General features: G+C 44.9%; 1 protein-coding gene across 6 annotated transcripts in view; it reads right to left on the reverse strand.

Moving 5' to 3' along the window:
- The window catches only part of LOC126544128 (protein kinase C-like 3), a 65989-nt gene that overhangs the window by 10945 nt on the left and 37958 nt on the right, over positions 1-17086 (reverse strand). For all 6 annotated transcript variants that reach the window (XR_008608635.1, XM_055061724.1, XM_050191352.2 and 3 more), the window contains 6 exons: positions 12311-12447; positions 11789-11874; positions 11385-11460; positions 10472-10603; positions 9840-9919; positions 4088-4199 (listed from right to left, as the gene is read on the reverse strand). Coding sequence is in view for 5 of the 6 variants with exons in the window: in XM_055061724.1 (XP_054917699.1) it covers positions 4088-4199; positions 9840-9919; positions 10472-10603; positions 11385-11460; positions 11789-11874; positions 12311-12447 (623 nt within the window). In the remaining variant the exon portion in view is untranslated. The remainder of the gene's footprint in view (positions 1-4087; positions 4200-9839; positions 9920-10471; positions 10604-11384; positions 11461-11788; positions 11875-12310; positions 12448-17086) is intronic.

The raw sequence follows: 17086 nt of genomic DNA on the forward strand, positions 1-17086 counted from the left end.
ATGTTTAAAAACAGCGCTATATATGGGGGGACGCCCAATATGCCGTTCTTCTTCAGTTGAATCTAGCACGGCAGCTGCCGCATCGGCTGGTAAGACGGATACCTTAATTGTCTAACGTCGCGTTTCCGTCGGTCGTACACAGGGAAGAAGGAAATAAACCAGGAAGGAGCATTACGGCACACAGACAGCCTTCGCAAGCCAACTCTCCGTGATGCCATCGCCTCTGCTTTTTCTCTCTGAGCAAGTCGGCCCAACGCGTGACCCCGCGCTCGGTGGACTGTGCTTTCTTCCCAGTGTGTTTTAATCAACGAGCACTCGTTGGGGTGCTTTAAATTGAATTATGGGGTTTTACGTGCCAAAACCACTTTCTGATTATGAGGCACGCCGTAGTGGAGGACTCCGGAAATTTCGACCACCTGGGGTTCTTTAAAGTGTACCTAAATCTAAGCACACGGGTGTTTTCGCATTTCGCCCCCATCGAAATGCGGCCGCCGTGGCCGGGATTCGATCCCGCGACCTCGTGCTCAGCAGCCCAACACCATAGCCACTGAGCAATCACGGCGGGTTAGGGTGCTTTGCCAGCCGCTCTGTGCACATATGCTCCCAATTTGCGCGTGCAGCTTCGGTCGTTTATGGCAGCGTTTACACTTGTCGTCTTCGTTGCAACGTGCGAAGGTGGCAGCTGCGCGCTGCTCTCGCACCTGTTGTCTTTTCGTAAGAACATGCGCTGAGCGCGGCGGTGGCAGACTCTCGAACTTACCGCGACATGATCACGTGTTGGGCCGACTTTTCTTGGCTTCAATTTTACTGCGTAAGTATTCCTCCTAGTTGTAGGGCTTAGTTTGCTTTTGGTAGTGTTCAAATTACATTGCGTTCAATTAATGTTCAATTCCATCTGCCACTGTTAGCCGAAAGAACGAGTGATGGAGGTGGGCATGACGGCCTTGAAGCCATAAACATCTGCGGCCCATTTGCAACGTTGAATTTCATTTTGCATTCTTTCTTTTTTATCATGCGCAGCAATGAGTGGTGATGCCAACGATAACAGCGACGCGGCAGCGTCCGAGCTGCGAGGCACGTTCGATACAATGACGAAGTTCGAAAATAAAATAAAATGGTTCGTTAAGAAATGCTGCTTATGAACACATGCCGTTCGGTGCAGAGGGCTTTATGTTGATTTGTTCAAGAAGGTTACACGCAGCCGCTTCTGAAAAAGTATGGTGCGCCAGTTTTGAAAAAAGAAATGTGGCTATTTCTAAAGCCGTGCACATGCAAGGTTTGCAGTATGACAATAATGTGCGCCGTCTTAACCTCTGTAGCAGGCTATGCGCGCTCGAGCGTTGTTAGCTGTTTTGTATTGGGCTAAAGATATGCGTTTTCATGTTTTAATTGTGTATGCAGTCATTACCATAGAACGTTTCCTGTTTCTTAGCATTTGTAACAGTGCTTGCTTGACCGTAATCAGAAAAATATGCATTACACGAAGGAACGTGGCATCTCCATTCGAAAGCTTTGAAAACTCCAGTATTGCTTACACGAAGGAAAGTAGCATCTACATTCAATAGCTTTGAAGCCTTCAGTATCGCTTGCCTTCTGCCTGTAATTCTACGTATTGCAGGCATCTCCACTATTCCTTCCTCAAAAATACGCTCTACAGCCAAAAGACATCATGCATATTCAAGGGGAAATTTCCAAATATCAAAAGACCATTGCAAGGCTTTGAAGACAGCAGGTGACGACTCTCAACACAGTCGAAGTGCGTAATTGACTGAGATACGAATACCTTGCACTGGATTACACATTCGAGATGAGGATGTTCGGGCTTGCCCAATTATTTATGTAGCCAGTTTATTTTAGCACGCAACCATTCGCATAAATTTGTTACCTTAATTCACCCTCCTTCGTAGAAGTAGAAGAAAAAGCGTCATACTTATTCCTTCTAAAACAAACCCATATTAAGTAAAAAATTGCAGGCCCCCTTGTCCGTGCAGTTCTTTTTTTTTTTCGTTCTTTGGATAGTTTCAACACATCTTGTTTGTTTTTGTGCTTGTGTAAAGTTTATTGCCATCACGCCATTAATTTCCGACTATTCCCCATTACTCGCATACTACAGTTTCTTCCCGTTTTCATGCGTCTGCCACTTTTCTCCCAATCTTGCTGCAGTAAATTGTTGTCTGCTATTTTTGTGTTCTCGGCTGTCCAGCAAGCTGATTGATATTGAAGGAACATGACACATTTATTCAAGATACTCCTTTTGGTGAGAGTTATTAGAAGTACAATATCCCAAACGATAAAGTTCTACTTCCTCACTAGCAGTTGGCATGATTGTTGTACTAAGTTATAGCTTGAAACATAACGAATATGAATTTAATTGAAACTAACATAAAGGGAAACACCTTTGTACTGTCATCGTCGCAACATATTTATAAACAGCGGTACAAGTGCCCGCATGAAATAACTCTATTTATACAACGTTACTGGTCACAAAAAAATACAGAAATAGTAGGTGACCCTAATATTTCACTTAGGTGCCTCTTAGTGGCACTCGCCCCTTAGCGTTGGTGTTCTTTAGGTTAACTTTAAGGGAACGCAACGTACGAACCGAACTCGGAAGCAACTGTTTTCCATTAATTAGCCTTTTAAATATCATTCCCCCTTCTTGTGTGTGACCTAATTAGTGACGTCATTACCTCCGCTTCCCATTTCCGCGTTTCCACAAATTTCGCCAACGTAGTGCTCATGTGGTGGGTCTCTAAAGTCTACGATTCTGTGCTTTAGTGTGCGGTAATCAGTGATTTCTAATTAATTTTAATTATTCCAGACACTTCAGTAACTCAACTTGTAACTAAACTTATGCTCTGATATATCTATAATGAAGACCATGACTTTTGAACTGTACTATTTCTTTCTTTCTATGTTTTATTTATTTCGAATTTCGTCCCCGGTCGTCTGAGTGATTTCTAATTAATTTTAATTAGTCCAGACACTTCAGTAACTCAACTTGTAACTAAACCTGTGCTCTGATAATATATACATAATAAAACCCATAACTTTTGCCCTGTACTATTCTTTTTCTTTTTTTTTCCGACTTATTTTGAATTTCATCCCCAGTCGTCTCAGGAGGTGAAACGGAAGTGCTGCGCAAGAGACAAGAGCGTCAGTCGATGCTTGTGCCACTAGCAAAAGCAACGAAAATGAAATCGTGGCCTCCGAGAGTCGCCGGCGTGCGGCGACCATCCTGGAGGCTGGTGCGCTTCGCCTATTCCGCTAGGTGGGCTGAGAGCCAAAGTCGGCCGCAGAGGCCTACGGGAGTGTCCACTCTTTACGTTTACTATATTACTCTGTGGCTGACCGACAACGGATAATGATAAGAATAGATGATTGAATAGATGATAAGATGATGATGTTTTTTTGACAGACGTGGGTCAAAAGATGCTACCTTAGTCGCTAAATTTAGGCGATAACATGGCAGTTGTACGTAAGCCCAAAATATTGGATTAAAATTGTTAGAATAAAAACGCACATGACTGTAAGTCTCAAGTTTGGACTATATAGGTTAAATATGAAAACTAGTCTATCCCAGTGATAAAAAAAAAAACGATAAAGAAAACGAAAGGGCTTCCTGAACTAAAGAGGTACTTTTTTCAGATTCATGCTAATATTGGAGGCCGACGAAATGGAACGGATAATTAAAACGGCAAATAATTAAAACCACTGCTATTCTTAACTACTAGGTCGAAGATTTTTGCTGTTCTTGGGAAATTGGAGCATGCTGTTCATACATACCAACTGTTAGGTCTGAAAGAAAAAAAAGCACGTTTTCTCCGAATCGCGACTTCCTGTGCAGCGAGAAAGCGACACTGTGAGGCTGAAGTGGGCGCGTTTACACGCTCTCCAGCAGATGCCACTGTGATACGACAATGAGTGACGAGGCCGAGGAAAAAAAAAAAAGAATAAGAGCACCGCAGCTTCGAAAAATATATGTCGCAGGAATTATAGCTTAGAGATTCGGGTACGTTGCAGGAGGAAGAAAGTAACGAAGAAAAAAAAAAGCAAGCAAGCAAGAATGCGAAACACCATGGTTCACCTATGAGCGCCCGCCACTCGACGGTAGCGAAGAATTTGTGCTGCATCATCTCCTGGAAGCCGCCGTTGCCGGGTCCGCCGCTCGAACGACACCCGAGCCGCATTGCAGGATCCTTGGGGCGAAAAAGATGCCCAATTTTATGCACTCGCGTACAATGTGACCCATGTGAATGAGGGTACGAGTGTTTATCGGCCGGCGAAATGCTACGTGGATAGTTCACTGTTAACCAGGAAGTGTTTCTGACCTATGCACGTATGTTAACACACAGGCGGGCGCGCGGGCATGTATGTGTGCGTGGTGCTCGCCACAGTCTTTCTAAAGCAGAGCGAACTTTCACGAAATTTGTGCAGACAACATTCGCCTAGCACTTCTGTCGGGAAACGCCGAGATGAAAAAAATGAGCACAAAGAGGGCGCGCTCCTTGGTTGCTGTAGCTCCCTGTGCCGTGTAAGCAACTGTCACGCGTACCACTCTATTTTGTGTGCAGAGCAGCGATGCGTCTATGCTATTCTGACACATTTTCAGTATTCAACAAAATAGCCACGAGGTGGCGAGAAAGTTGACAGATGAGGCGGCAGAGTCCCGAGTTTGCTATAGCTGAAAACAAGGTTGGACGGCGGCGGCGGCCATGAGCCTAAGCCGTAGAGTTGAATCAGTATGTTCAGAACGCCAAGAAATAGAGACATACACTTGACAAATGAGAACAAAAAATAATCCAACGAATGTAGCGCAAACACCTCTTTATGGAGTCGGAGAATATGGTTTGCGTGAGAAACCTATGTACATTGGAAATTGATATCCGAGACTCTTAGTCAAATTCTACGACTTTAGTCGCCGTATTTGAGACGCGTGTTGAAAGGCAAGTGCTGCACTTCCCGACTCCTGAAACTGAGGGCATGCTCAACGGATTGTTGCAGGCGGGGGCAAACATATGGGCCCCCAGCGATGTCCTACAACTGCCAAGAAGATGGAGGAGCACGTTTCAGAGAGCCTCGTCATCCTCGAAACCCCATTGTGTTAAGGACGCAATAGGAACCGGAGGACACATTCTGCTCATTGCAGTAGTAGTCCCAGAGGGAACCCGCATACGTAAAGGAGACCACCCGGTCAACACTATACAATCAATAAATCAGTAAGGGTAACTGCAAAATAACTTGGCTTGGCGGCGATGAACATTATTGCGGCGCCTGAATTCGTGTACGTGGCACCTGAATTCTTAGGATATTTTTATAAGGGTCCGTATTCTCTGAACGCTCTTGCGACAGAAATGTTCGAAGGAGCTTATTCTAGCCAATCGTAAAGATGGGACATATTGGCGAAGGCGGCCAGCCAATGACAAAGAGCACTTACGAGCGAAAATTTGCGAATTCGGCCCAAGGATTGTTAGACAATGCGCAAGCGTCAAGCTGCTGTCTTCATTGTATTTTTACAGCGAATTGTTTTCAATGTCAAGATTTGGCTTCAGCCGTTCCGGCCGTCTTCACCAGGGCCGAAGTCACGAAGGTTTCTGTTCACAAATACTGTTCACTATTGGCAGACTGCTTTCGCTAATGATATGCCTGTAATGACGCTTGGCTAGTATATACGCTTAAGAACACTCCTAGCGTAAGGACCTTGTTTGGGACTCTAGTCACCCACTGATTTTCTTTCACAGTGCCTCTGCACCAGTGCCGCATATCGTCGCCCACATATTCCCGGCACGATTAGTCGCTGCCAACGCACTTGCCTCTATATATTTCTTCTACCCTGCACTGGATGGCGCTGGCACCGGTGAGCACACTGTCAATACAGACAGTGTCAATACAGGAAATACCTCGGTATATGGATAAACGAAGACAATAGATACGTGGAAACACAGAAAAAACAATAACAGCGAAGGGGACGAGAAACGCGGTCATAATGAAACACAGAGCGCTATGGGGATACAATAGGAACGAGGTACTCCGGGGTATGAGGAAAGGTGTAATGCTTCCAGGACTTACATTTAGAAATGCGGTTGTTTGCTTGAAATCAGGGATACAATCGGGACTCGATGACAACCAAAGGTCAGTGGGACGCCTCGCATTGGGCGCTCACGGGAAGACTACAACTGAAGCTGTGCAAGGTGATACGGGCTGTACAAGTTTTGGGGTGAGGGAAGCTCACAGTAAAATTGATTATAAAGAACGACTGAGGAATGCGGAAGAAAGTAAATGGGCTGGGAGAGTGTTCAGGTATCTGTACAGGAAAAACATTGATTAACAGTGGACGAAAAGAACTAGGAAGCTTACCAGCAAGTATGCGACCGGTATGATAGGAACATGGCAACAAAGAACGTCAAGCGGAAAGCCAGAGAGGCTGAGATAATCTCATGGGTGGTGGCAATGGAAAAGAACCTGCTATGAGTAACTACGAAATCAGGAAAGAAGCAATTTATGATAACTCAAAAGAAAGCTCATTACTTTTCGAAACGAGTTCAAGATGCCTTAGAAAACAAAAAGGAAAAAGGAGCATGTGCTAGCTGCGGTAAATCTAGAGGGCGATGGAGCATATTTTATTGGAATGTGGACATATCTGCCCAGCGGTCAATTTAGGCACCGCTGGCCTCCTGAAGCCCTTGTGTTCAGAGTGAGCAGGGGTAAAATAAACATGTCCGCAATAGAGATGAATAAGAGGCGATTGGAAGATTGGTGGAAGAAAAGTAGGGAAATGACAAACAGCGAAGGCGCACAAAAACACATCCATCCATCCATCCATCCATCCATCCATCCGTCCGTCCGTCCGTCCGTCCGTCCGTCCGTCCGTCCGTCCGTCCGTCCATCCATCCCACATAGGCGAAGCTTTCTTACTTTTGTAGAACCGTGCACTGAAACAACATATGGCATGTACACCGCACAGCGTGAGGTCTCTTTATTTACAGATTAAGACGATTTCCACGGTTGTTGATCCTTTGTTTTCTATTTGTTCCTCAGCTGTCTGGATCTTCTGAGGGAGGCATCATTTACACCTTAAAGGGTCCGCATCAGTGCTTTATATTCGTGTGATGGCGTCAATTGCCTTTCTGATTAGTTACTAGTTCAGAGTACCTTTCTTCAGTTAATTGCGAAACTCAATTTGTCTCGCTACTACTGAAATAGTCCTGGCTGACGATTTCCGCACATTTAAATGGCTTGCTACTAGGTGCATGCGTCATAAATCTTATCAGTAAACTAAAAACACATGTAGAGCACAAACTTTAGTCAGACGCCACAGTCGACTGGGCCTGATCAGATACTGAGAGTTAAGGGTGCACAGAAAGGGTGCATGGGGTGTAGTGCGAATATGGCACTATGGAAGCCGGTACAAGACTACTTTTTCTTTTGGCGCAATTTCCATGAGTTGCACAAGCGCGTCATTTTGGCGTCAGTGTGTACCTGCGCAGCCGATAGAGGTTTATATTAAATATACCTCTAAAACTGCGCAAAAATGCTTAACAAAGCTTCGCCTTAAGAATTGGGTCCAATTTTTTTTTTTTTTTGCCAACATACAATATATGGGGGTGTGGATAAATGAGGGGACAGTGCATTTGAGAAAACACCCAAAAAACGCATCTAAAAGGGAACAAGGAAAATGCTGCTCTAATGAAGCACAGAAAATTACAAGGTGCAAAGAAGTATGAAGCCGGTGAAAGGAACATGAAAAGGTGCAATGGCCGAACATGGTATAGGTTACTAGTAAATACGGATGTCAAATTGAAAAACGAAATATTCGCGTTACCTCGAAACAGAAAGTAAGGGATTCCGAAAGCAATTACTGGAGAACGAATGTGCAAAATAAGCGGACAGAGGGGGTTTACAGAATGGCAGAATAAGAATTTTTCCCGTTTTTTAAAGAATATATTACTGGGTGATTCCGGTCTATATGGCTATCCAGTGCAGAAGGTTGACAATGTAAATTACATCTGCCATTACTGTATATGCAAGCCAGGGATACGGGGAACATATATTGATAAAATGCAGTTTTTTTTCAGCCTCAGGTAGACAAGGCAAGTACAGGGACCCAGGAAGCATTGCGATCTATAAGTCGATACGGGGAGATTGCATGGTACGCAAAAGGTAGAGATAAGCACGAGCAAGCAAAGGAGTGGCACGACGGCTGTCTCATGTCACAAAGGAAATACACTTCACATAAAATTTCACCCCGAAATGCACCCGGCAACAGATAAATCCCTCATTGCTGCCAGTCTTGTTCACTATACCTAATCGTAATACAAGGAATGCAACAAATATAAAGTTTAACTTACCTGTCTCTCGTAACACGTACGGTCAACGACCGATTGATTTCATGGTGCTAAAATTTAAAATTCAATTCCCCATGAATGGCAAACAATTTTGTAATCGCCGTCAAAAAGCTGTACCAATCTAAAATTACTTGATTATTGTTTTTTATAAACTACTGTATTTTTTTGTTAGTTGCTTGTGTTTGTGATCGCTTAATTGTTTTAAATTGTATCACTAGGAAGTGGATATGTACCAAATTTTGTATCTGCTGATATATGCATCTTGACTATGCGTCCACACTAGCATTTGGCTACGGGCCCAACGGTTTCTTGTATAATTCATGAAACAATTGGAAATAAATGAAATGAAATGAATGAATTACACTAACACGTACGCACAAGGTGGCAAGCAAGAGACTGTGCCAGCGAATGCACGTCCGTTGCTCAACAGTATAAACGGGTTGGCCAAGTCTTCTGTAGGCTGCATTCGGGATTTACTCTCAGAGCACCAGAGAGACTCGAAAAGTAGCGTGCATAGAAACCGAAAAAAAAAAGCGAAAAACAAGATAGATGCCAGATAGGGATACATCATCACCGCACATTGAGTAAGGCGAAGAAGGCCTCGAATACAAACAAACCTGTACAGATCGCGCACACGACGTTCTTTCTACAACTCGGAACTTGTGGGAATGTCCGGTAAACAAGGTAACGAGTAGCCAGTACTGTGGTTCCAGTCGCATCCTACAAAAGCTGGGCTCGGCCAGAAGGACACCTTAGGTAAACGAGTCATCATAAAAAAAAAAAAAAGAAAACACTACATCACCACTTTTTTTTGGCCACCTTGTGTCAGTCGCCTTTTTTACCAGCCCCCAACCAAAAACGTTGTAATTTACGAACAATAAAATTGACTCGCCATTCCGACCCTGCGAAAGTGGATGGCCAACGAAGCTCTTAGAAAACCACTCAAATGCCGTCGATGGGGATATTAAATGTTTTATTGTTCTGCCTAGTATTAGCACGACACCGTTGTTGAGCATTACCATGCACTCTTCGACGCTCATCGTATTCACGCTGCTCTTCGGGAGTCTTAACTTTGCCTGGTCTGCCCATAGCGGTCTTGCAATGAACTGAATGAGTTGCCAGGCAGGTCTCCCTTTTATATGTGAAGTTTGGTGACGTCACTCACTGATTCGTACGATGCCGCTGCCCCTTCACCACGGCAGCAGCTTATGCAACCGTAATGTTTACCGGGAGACACAAGCGGGGAGAAGGAACGGGCCTCGCATTATTCAGGCGCCTTATCATCCATCATGCGGTTTTTACGCTTGTTTCTGTGCTTTTATTTATTGAAATGAATACTGAGCTTTGCGTCGTATTCCTGATTCCAAAGGAGATATGCACTTTATTTCGGTTCAAGTTTTTTCTTGACGGACACGAAAAATCCCGACCAACTAGAGGCTAACAGCTTCACTGTAAAGTTGGCGTTGTAGTAAGAGCGATCGTTGTACAACGTACCTCGCGAAGAATCTCCTGCAAAATGTTGTACGCTTCGTCTGTCAATGATCGGGGAAACCGAAGAGGAGCTGCCAGGGCCACTGCAAATGGCACCAATGGAAGTGTTAGCTATTTTCTTCTACTTACGATATTTTTTTTTTTTAATCCGAGACGCTAGATTGCTTCTCCTGAGAGATTACGGGTACAAAGTGCCATTGGCTTCACACGAAGGAAATGTAAAGTCTGCGCATCCGTGACTTATCGGGCGAAAACAAACACGTGCTTGCATGATGTACTCGCCGTAATTCTGTGCACCCATCGAGCATTTCATCGAGTAATACCAGCACAAGAAAGCACAGCGTCCCAGCTGAAATACTGAGCGGAGACGAAACCGGCTATCTTGCGTCGCATCTTCTCATTTTCGCAACGATCGCGGCAGCTATCGCTCCCATTTGCCCCAGTTGCTTTACGGCATAGTTATGGAAGGGCGCCCAATACACAATATGCACAGCTTTTCTTTTCTGAAGCAACCACACTCGTGAAAGTTCTGTTGCACACAGCAAGAAAAGCGCATTTAATAATTTTTCCCTTTTGCAGACAGAACCCATGTATCAGTATACAGCGTTTCGCTCAACGACTCACCAGCTACTTACTGGAATAGCGAAGCTCTCTCCTGGTTGTTTGGATGTTGATGTTCTGCTCGGCGGCGTACTGAGAGAGTGGCGTTTTACCGATGAGCATGGTGTATAGGACGATGCCGAATGACCACCAATCAGCGCCGACGCCTGCAATGCGCCAAATGAAGAGCGGGCTCAGTAGTTGCCATTCTTAGTAAGTCGCCTTGCTTGTAACGTTGACACCTCACCGCTCCCAACCTCTAACAGGAGGTCTTCAAGTCAAATCTTGAGAGTAAAACTGCAGGATCTACCCACCCATCAACATTTTGGCAATGGTGAGCCCCACGTACGCGTTGAGTGGCTCTAATTGCTTTAAAAGCATCAATCACGACTTACGACACCATCGCCAAGACGTTTGCAGAATGTGTCGGTAAATCACAAAAACAAATTTACAGCCCAGTGATGTGCGTTACACGACGAACTTACGGGCGCGCTGCTCATTTGAGTTTGGAAATTTGACGACTTCTACCCGCAGCGACGAAACCTACGGCTAAGTTTCGTTTCACAAACGCAATATTCAGTGAACAATTTCGTAATTCGAAGACCAACCACTGTGGCTCAGTGGCTAGGGCGCGCTGCTGCTGAGCCGATTTAGATTTCTAAGGCGAATCTTAGAGGCGGCGAGTTCGATTTTCGGCCACGCAAGTTAACGAAACTTAGATGGTCAGAATTAACCAGTAGGCCTCTACTATGACGTCCTCCATAAATTATTGTGTATGTTTGTGACGTGACGTGACGCGCGCGCGCGCACAACACACACACATACACACACACACACACGCACGCACGCATACACACACGCACACACACACGCACACACACACGCACACACACACACACACACACACACGCGGACCTGCAGTCGCGCAACGCAGCGTATCATACGTACCGTAGTGTTCCCTACGGAGCACTTCCGGTGCCATGTAGGCGAGCGATCCGCAGCGGTTCCTCGCCTCCAGTCCTAGCTGATATAAATAATAATAAACAGTGTACAAGCAACAAGTGGAGGGAGATAGACAACCGCCATTCATCAACGACGCACAAGTGTGCCGGCTGAGTGGCAGTTCACAAACTTGTTTCTACGGAGAAACAAAAGTGCAAGCAAGAGCTGCGTGCGCTTTGGGCAAGTGGCAAAGCCATAGCGCCGGTAAAATGAGCGGACGATTCAGTGCGTTATTACGAAACGTTTTAAGAGAAACGTGTCCTTCGAAAATACATTGAGGGTGCCAAAAGAGAAGAAGGCGGTACAGGTGCATGCTTTGAAACAACGTTGATCTGGCGGGGTTGCCTCACCTGGCAGAGGCCGAAGTCAATAAGGCGAGCGTTACCACGCTCATCAAGAAGCACGTTCGATGAACTTATGTCACGGTGCAGGTAGCCTGTCAAATAAAGTACGATAAAAGAAAAAAGAAGGGGTGGGACAACAGATTAAGCGGATGACTGTATACTCGAAAGCGGCAATATGTGGCACGTTGTCTGCGCTGGTCGCATCCACGCAGCAGCGGCATGCAAAAAAAAAAAATAAATAAAAACAGGAAAAGTAATATTTTCGTCTTACTCGTGTTCAGTTACCAGGACAACATGCAATGAACAAGAAGATTTGGGAGAACAGAGGGGCTCGAGTCCCTCAGTTCACATGATTCTTCTCGCTCATTGCATAGCCAGGAACTCGACTTCGGCAGCCTTGATGCCACGAGGCATCCCGTTCGAGAGTTTATTGCTCACAGTTTACTGCTCCCAACATAACGTACTACGCGACAGCTGCGGCACAAGGGGCACTCAGAGCGTGCGCAGTGAACATGGGAGGAGACTCACCGGCATCGTGGACGAAGTTGAGCGCGTGGGCCAGCTGAGCAGACACCACCTTGGCCTTGCTTTCTGGCAAGGGTCCCGACCGTCGGATGATTTGACTAAGAGTGCCTCGGGGCACGTACTCCATGACGAAGCACCACCTGAATGCGTACGCGTAGTTCCAGTGTTGAAAGTATACCCCCCAAGAGCGAGCGGTTGCACACACTGAAGCAGCCCGGCACGCTGCTCATACGCCATAACGACCTAAATATTCGTGCGATGGGCAAAAGCCGTTATATTGGATACATCATTAAGTACAACGAGTAGTTCAGTGCACAGATACGGGTGCCACAACAACACCATGTTAATATAAATGCCATTGGGTAACTTAAGTGAAAGGATATAATTTTATAAATTGCGCATAATATGAGTGCACTTCATGCTTTATCACTTTTTATCTACACTGCATCCATTAGAATAGGCATGACGCAATCGACGGAACCCAACCATTAAAAAATATCCTTATGGAAGCGTGCATTTTTTTAGGAAATCAAATAATGCGTCAGCAGTTAATACTCACTTGGAAATACATTGCAGGCACGCCGTTGATTATTGCGATGCAAACGTTGCGCAAATTTTGTACATGCCTATTGTATATGATGATTGAGTATCGTGATGAAGTAGAAGCTTGGACGCGTTCGTGATTCAATATCGACACGACTGCGCAGCGCAGGAAGACGAGTACAGAAGGACTGTGTTGCGTACTTTCTTCTGTTCTCGTCTTTTTGTGCTGTGCAGTCATGCGTAGATCGAGCATCAGAGCCGGTATAATGTAAACACTCTATTTCAATTATGGTCGTTTTAACGCTTTGTCAGTGGTCCGGGCGGTGCTTAATTCGCCTGCGTAGTAGCTGGGACATCTAGGTTGTGAAAATAACCACCCATTAAGTTGCACTGGTGTATTGCGCCGAAGTTCCAAATATTGCCGAAGGGGCATTCCTCCAAAATTCCTGGGCATGGAATGCCCTCATCCTGTACTTTCGCTGCCCTTTCTCACCCGGCAGATGTCTGCGATGTCTTCGACGGTGGCCTCTTCACTTTTTCCCTCGCCCCTACCCCTATGCAGAGTGGTTGAGGCGTCCTCTACTGAGAGACAGCTGCTGCTCTGCATTTTACCCCCCCCCCCCCCCCGTCTTCGCTCCTCAAGCTATCAATAATCTCAGCTTAAAGAGTGACGTCATGCATTGCGCGATGCCTGCAGCTTCCCTCCTCCCGTATCTCCGGCGCTTCTTCCGTCTCACTCACACGCACGATGCCCGGCGTCCATCCAGAAAAATTCCCGGGAACCAAAGAAAGCTATTCGCTCAAAAAGGATGAAATCGAGCGAAATCAGTCGTTTTATTATGCCGGCCACGTTCCCCAGTTTTCCCTATTGCGACGCCCTGGCCGCCCACTTACTCGCAGCGTCATACGCATCCCATCAGAGCGGTCTACCGCACTGATGGGATGAGTATGGTATACTGCAGAAAACTCAGTGCGGTATACCCAGTGCTGCATACCGCAGTGAGTATACGCCATCGCGGCGAACACCTGAGCTCACTTCTATTCTTAGGCAATGACGTTGCGTTTTCCCCATACTCGGAGGGACGCCGGCACGTGTCTCGCGTTGATTTCTGCGTTTCAGTATACTTTTTATTTACGGGATACTTTTCAAGACGCACATCAGAAGGCGCACGAATTCAACTATGACAAATTTGATCAATTATGACGAACTTACTAATTTTGTTCATGCTTGCTCTAATCATTCCATCTCATTTCTGCAAATACACTAAGTCTGTCCACGCAGTACAATATATTTGTTCAAGGTATCAGCTTCCTCCCGCACGAGTTGAACACTTTTGTGGCAAGCCACCACGCAGGTTCATTGAAGTACCTTCATCTAAATGTTCGCTCGCTCTACAGAAAGGAAACAGATATAAATGACTTTATCAATGGTGTTCATTCTTTGTTTGTTTGATGCAGTAATGTTCAGTGAAACTTGGTGCAGTGATGACCGCAACTTGTTCAAATTTTCATCGTATCAATCGTATTGTGCGAACAGAACTAACCGTAGGGGCGGTGGTGTTACGCTGTCGCTAAGAGAACACGTAAACTGCGAGTTGCTTTACAACTTTTGTATCTGCTGTGATGGTTTTCAAATAGTAAGAGCTCGTGTGAAATGTTATATGTTTTCTGTTTGCTGTAGACAACCAAGTGGAAAACTTTCTAGTTTCTTTTCCTTTCATGAACACCCGTTGTCATTTGCTTCAGAAATTGATCATTACTTGGTGCCTACTGCTGATTGCAATATGTACTTGTTGACCATTCCTGCACCACAAAAGGCCATGTTAACCATTTTGACTTCAAACGGTTACGAAAATTTAATCCGTACGCCGACAAGGATCTCAACTGAAAGCGAAACACTGCTGGATTTATTTATCACTAATGCTGATTCTACAAATGCTGCCAGTGGTTTATTGTCGCATGACCTTAGTGACCACCTCCCAATATTTTTATGCTAAGAAAACATCATTTTATAGCGAACGAAAAGCATCAGTACGTTGCCTTTCAAAATATTACACAAACAGGTTTGGATAGTTTTAGAGCTCAATTACTGCGTTGTGATATTAAGCAAATTCTGGAAATAGGTCACGTTGAAATCACATGCAGCAAGCTTACTGATGAGCTCTCCAGAATATATAAGCGCCATTTCCCCAGAAGTTTAGATTGGGAAAAAAAATACGAGAGCCGTGGATGACCCCTGACTTATTAAAACAAAGTAATTGTAAAAATTCACTTTACCACAAGTTTATCAAGACCAATGATCCAAGCATATTGAAGGAATACAAATCGCTTAGGAACAAACTAAAATCGCACAGGAAATGCTATTTTCATGCTGAGTCTGACAGCTGTTTCAGTAAACCCGATATGTTGTGACAACAGCTAAATACTGTATTAAATCTTCGCAAATAATCTCCACGTGTAGAAAAGCTATTTCTCGCTGGCAACCAAATATCGGACAGTGCTCTGGCGAATACTTTTAATGATTATTTTGTGAGCCATTGTTATGCTTGTGCATCAGCTGATATTCCGAAATTAACGCCAGATAGTAATCAGTTTTCATTTTTCCTTCATCCATTTACAGAGCCTCAGGTACAGTCAGTTTTCCTTTCACTTATCATCATCATCAGCCTATTCATGTCCACTGTAGGACGAAGGCCTCTCCCTGCGATATCAATTACCCCTGTCCTGCGCCAACCGACTCCAAATAGCACCAGCAAATTTCCTAATTTCGTCACTCCATCTAGTCTTCTGCCATCCTCTACTGCGCTTCCCTTCTCTTGGTATCCATTCTGTTACCCTAATGGTCCAACGGTTATCTAGTCTGCGCATTACATGACCTGCCCAGCGCCATTTTTTTCTCTTAATGTCTATTAGAATATCGTCTATGCCCGTTTGCTCTCTGATCCAAACTGCTCTCTTTCTGTCTCTTAAAGTTATGCCTAGCATTCTTCGTTCCATCGCTCTTTGCGCGGTCCGTAACTTGTTCTCAAGCTTCTTTGTCAGCCTCCAAGTCTCTGCGCCGTATGTCAGCACCGGTAAAATGCCCTGATTGTATACTTTCCTTTTCATTGATAACGGTAAGGTCCCATTCAGTAGCTCACGATGTCTGCCGTATGCGATCCAACCCATTTTTATTCTTCTGTGAATTTCCTTCTCATGGTCCGGGTTCCCTGTGATTAGTTGACCTAGGTAAACGTATTCCTCCACAGATTCTAGAGGCTGACCTGCGATCTTGAAATCTTGTTCCCTTGCCAGGTTATTTATCATTATCTTTGTCTTCTGCATATTAATCTTCAGTCCCACTCTTACACCTTCCCTGTTAAGGTCCTCAATCATTTGTTGTAACTCGTCTGCATTGTTGCTGAATAGAACAATGTCATCGGCAAACCGAAGGTTGTTGAGGTATTCGCCGTTGATCTTTACTCCTAAGCCTTCCCAGTTTAATAGCTTGAATACTTCTTCCAAACACGCAGTGAATAGCATTGGAGAGATTGTGTCTCCTTGTCTGACTCCTTTCTTTATAGGTATCTTCCTACTTTTCTTGTGTAGAATTAAGGTGGCTGTGGAGTCTCTGTAGATATTTTCTAGGGTATTTACGTAAACGGTCTGTACTCCTTGATTACGCAATGCCTTTATGACTGCTGGTATCTCTACTGAATCAAATGCATTTTCGTAATCTATGAAAGCCATATAGAGAGGTTCATTGCACTCTGCGGATTTCTCGATAAGCTGGTTAATGACATGGATGTGATCCATTTTAGGGTAACCTTTCCTGAAGCCAGTCTGCTCCCTTGGTTGACGAAATTCCAGTGTTGTCCTTATTCTGTTGGAGATTATTTTGGTAAATATTTTATATTGTTACGTAGGAAGACACCGACAAAAAGCTATTTACAAGTATATTTACAAGGCAATACGCCACAATTGGCCAAGAGGCAACAGCCCGCGCTAGTTTCCAAACGTCGTCGTCGTCTTCTTACTGCTCGGCTCTTCGTCATTGGAAATACTATCCCGTAGCACTACCCCCGGCGGCAAAAGCGCCGTCCCGGAGCGACTAAAGGCCGGACTCTGAAGCAGTGTAGTAGGTCTTGAGCCTACTGACGTGCACGACATCACTAGATGCCAGAGTAGATGACGAGGTTGAGCTCACAGGAGCAATTTCGTACGTCACAGGTGTCACCTGGCGCAGCACGCGGTAGG

Source organism: Dermacentor andersoni, chromosome 1 (assembly GCF_023375885.2).
Source record: "Dermacentor andersoni chromosome 1, qqDerAnde1_hic_scaffold, whole genome shotgun sequence".
Taxonomy (NCBI): Eukaryota; Metazoa; Arthropoda; class Arachnida; order Ixodida; family Ixodidae; genus Dermacentor; species Dermacentor andersoni.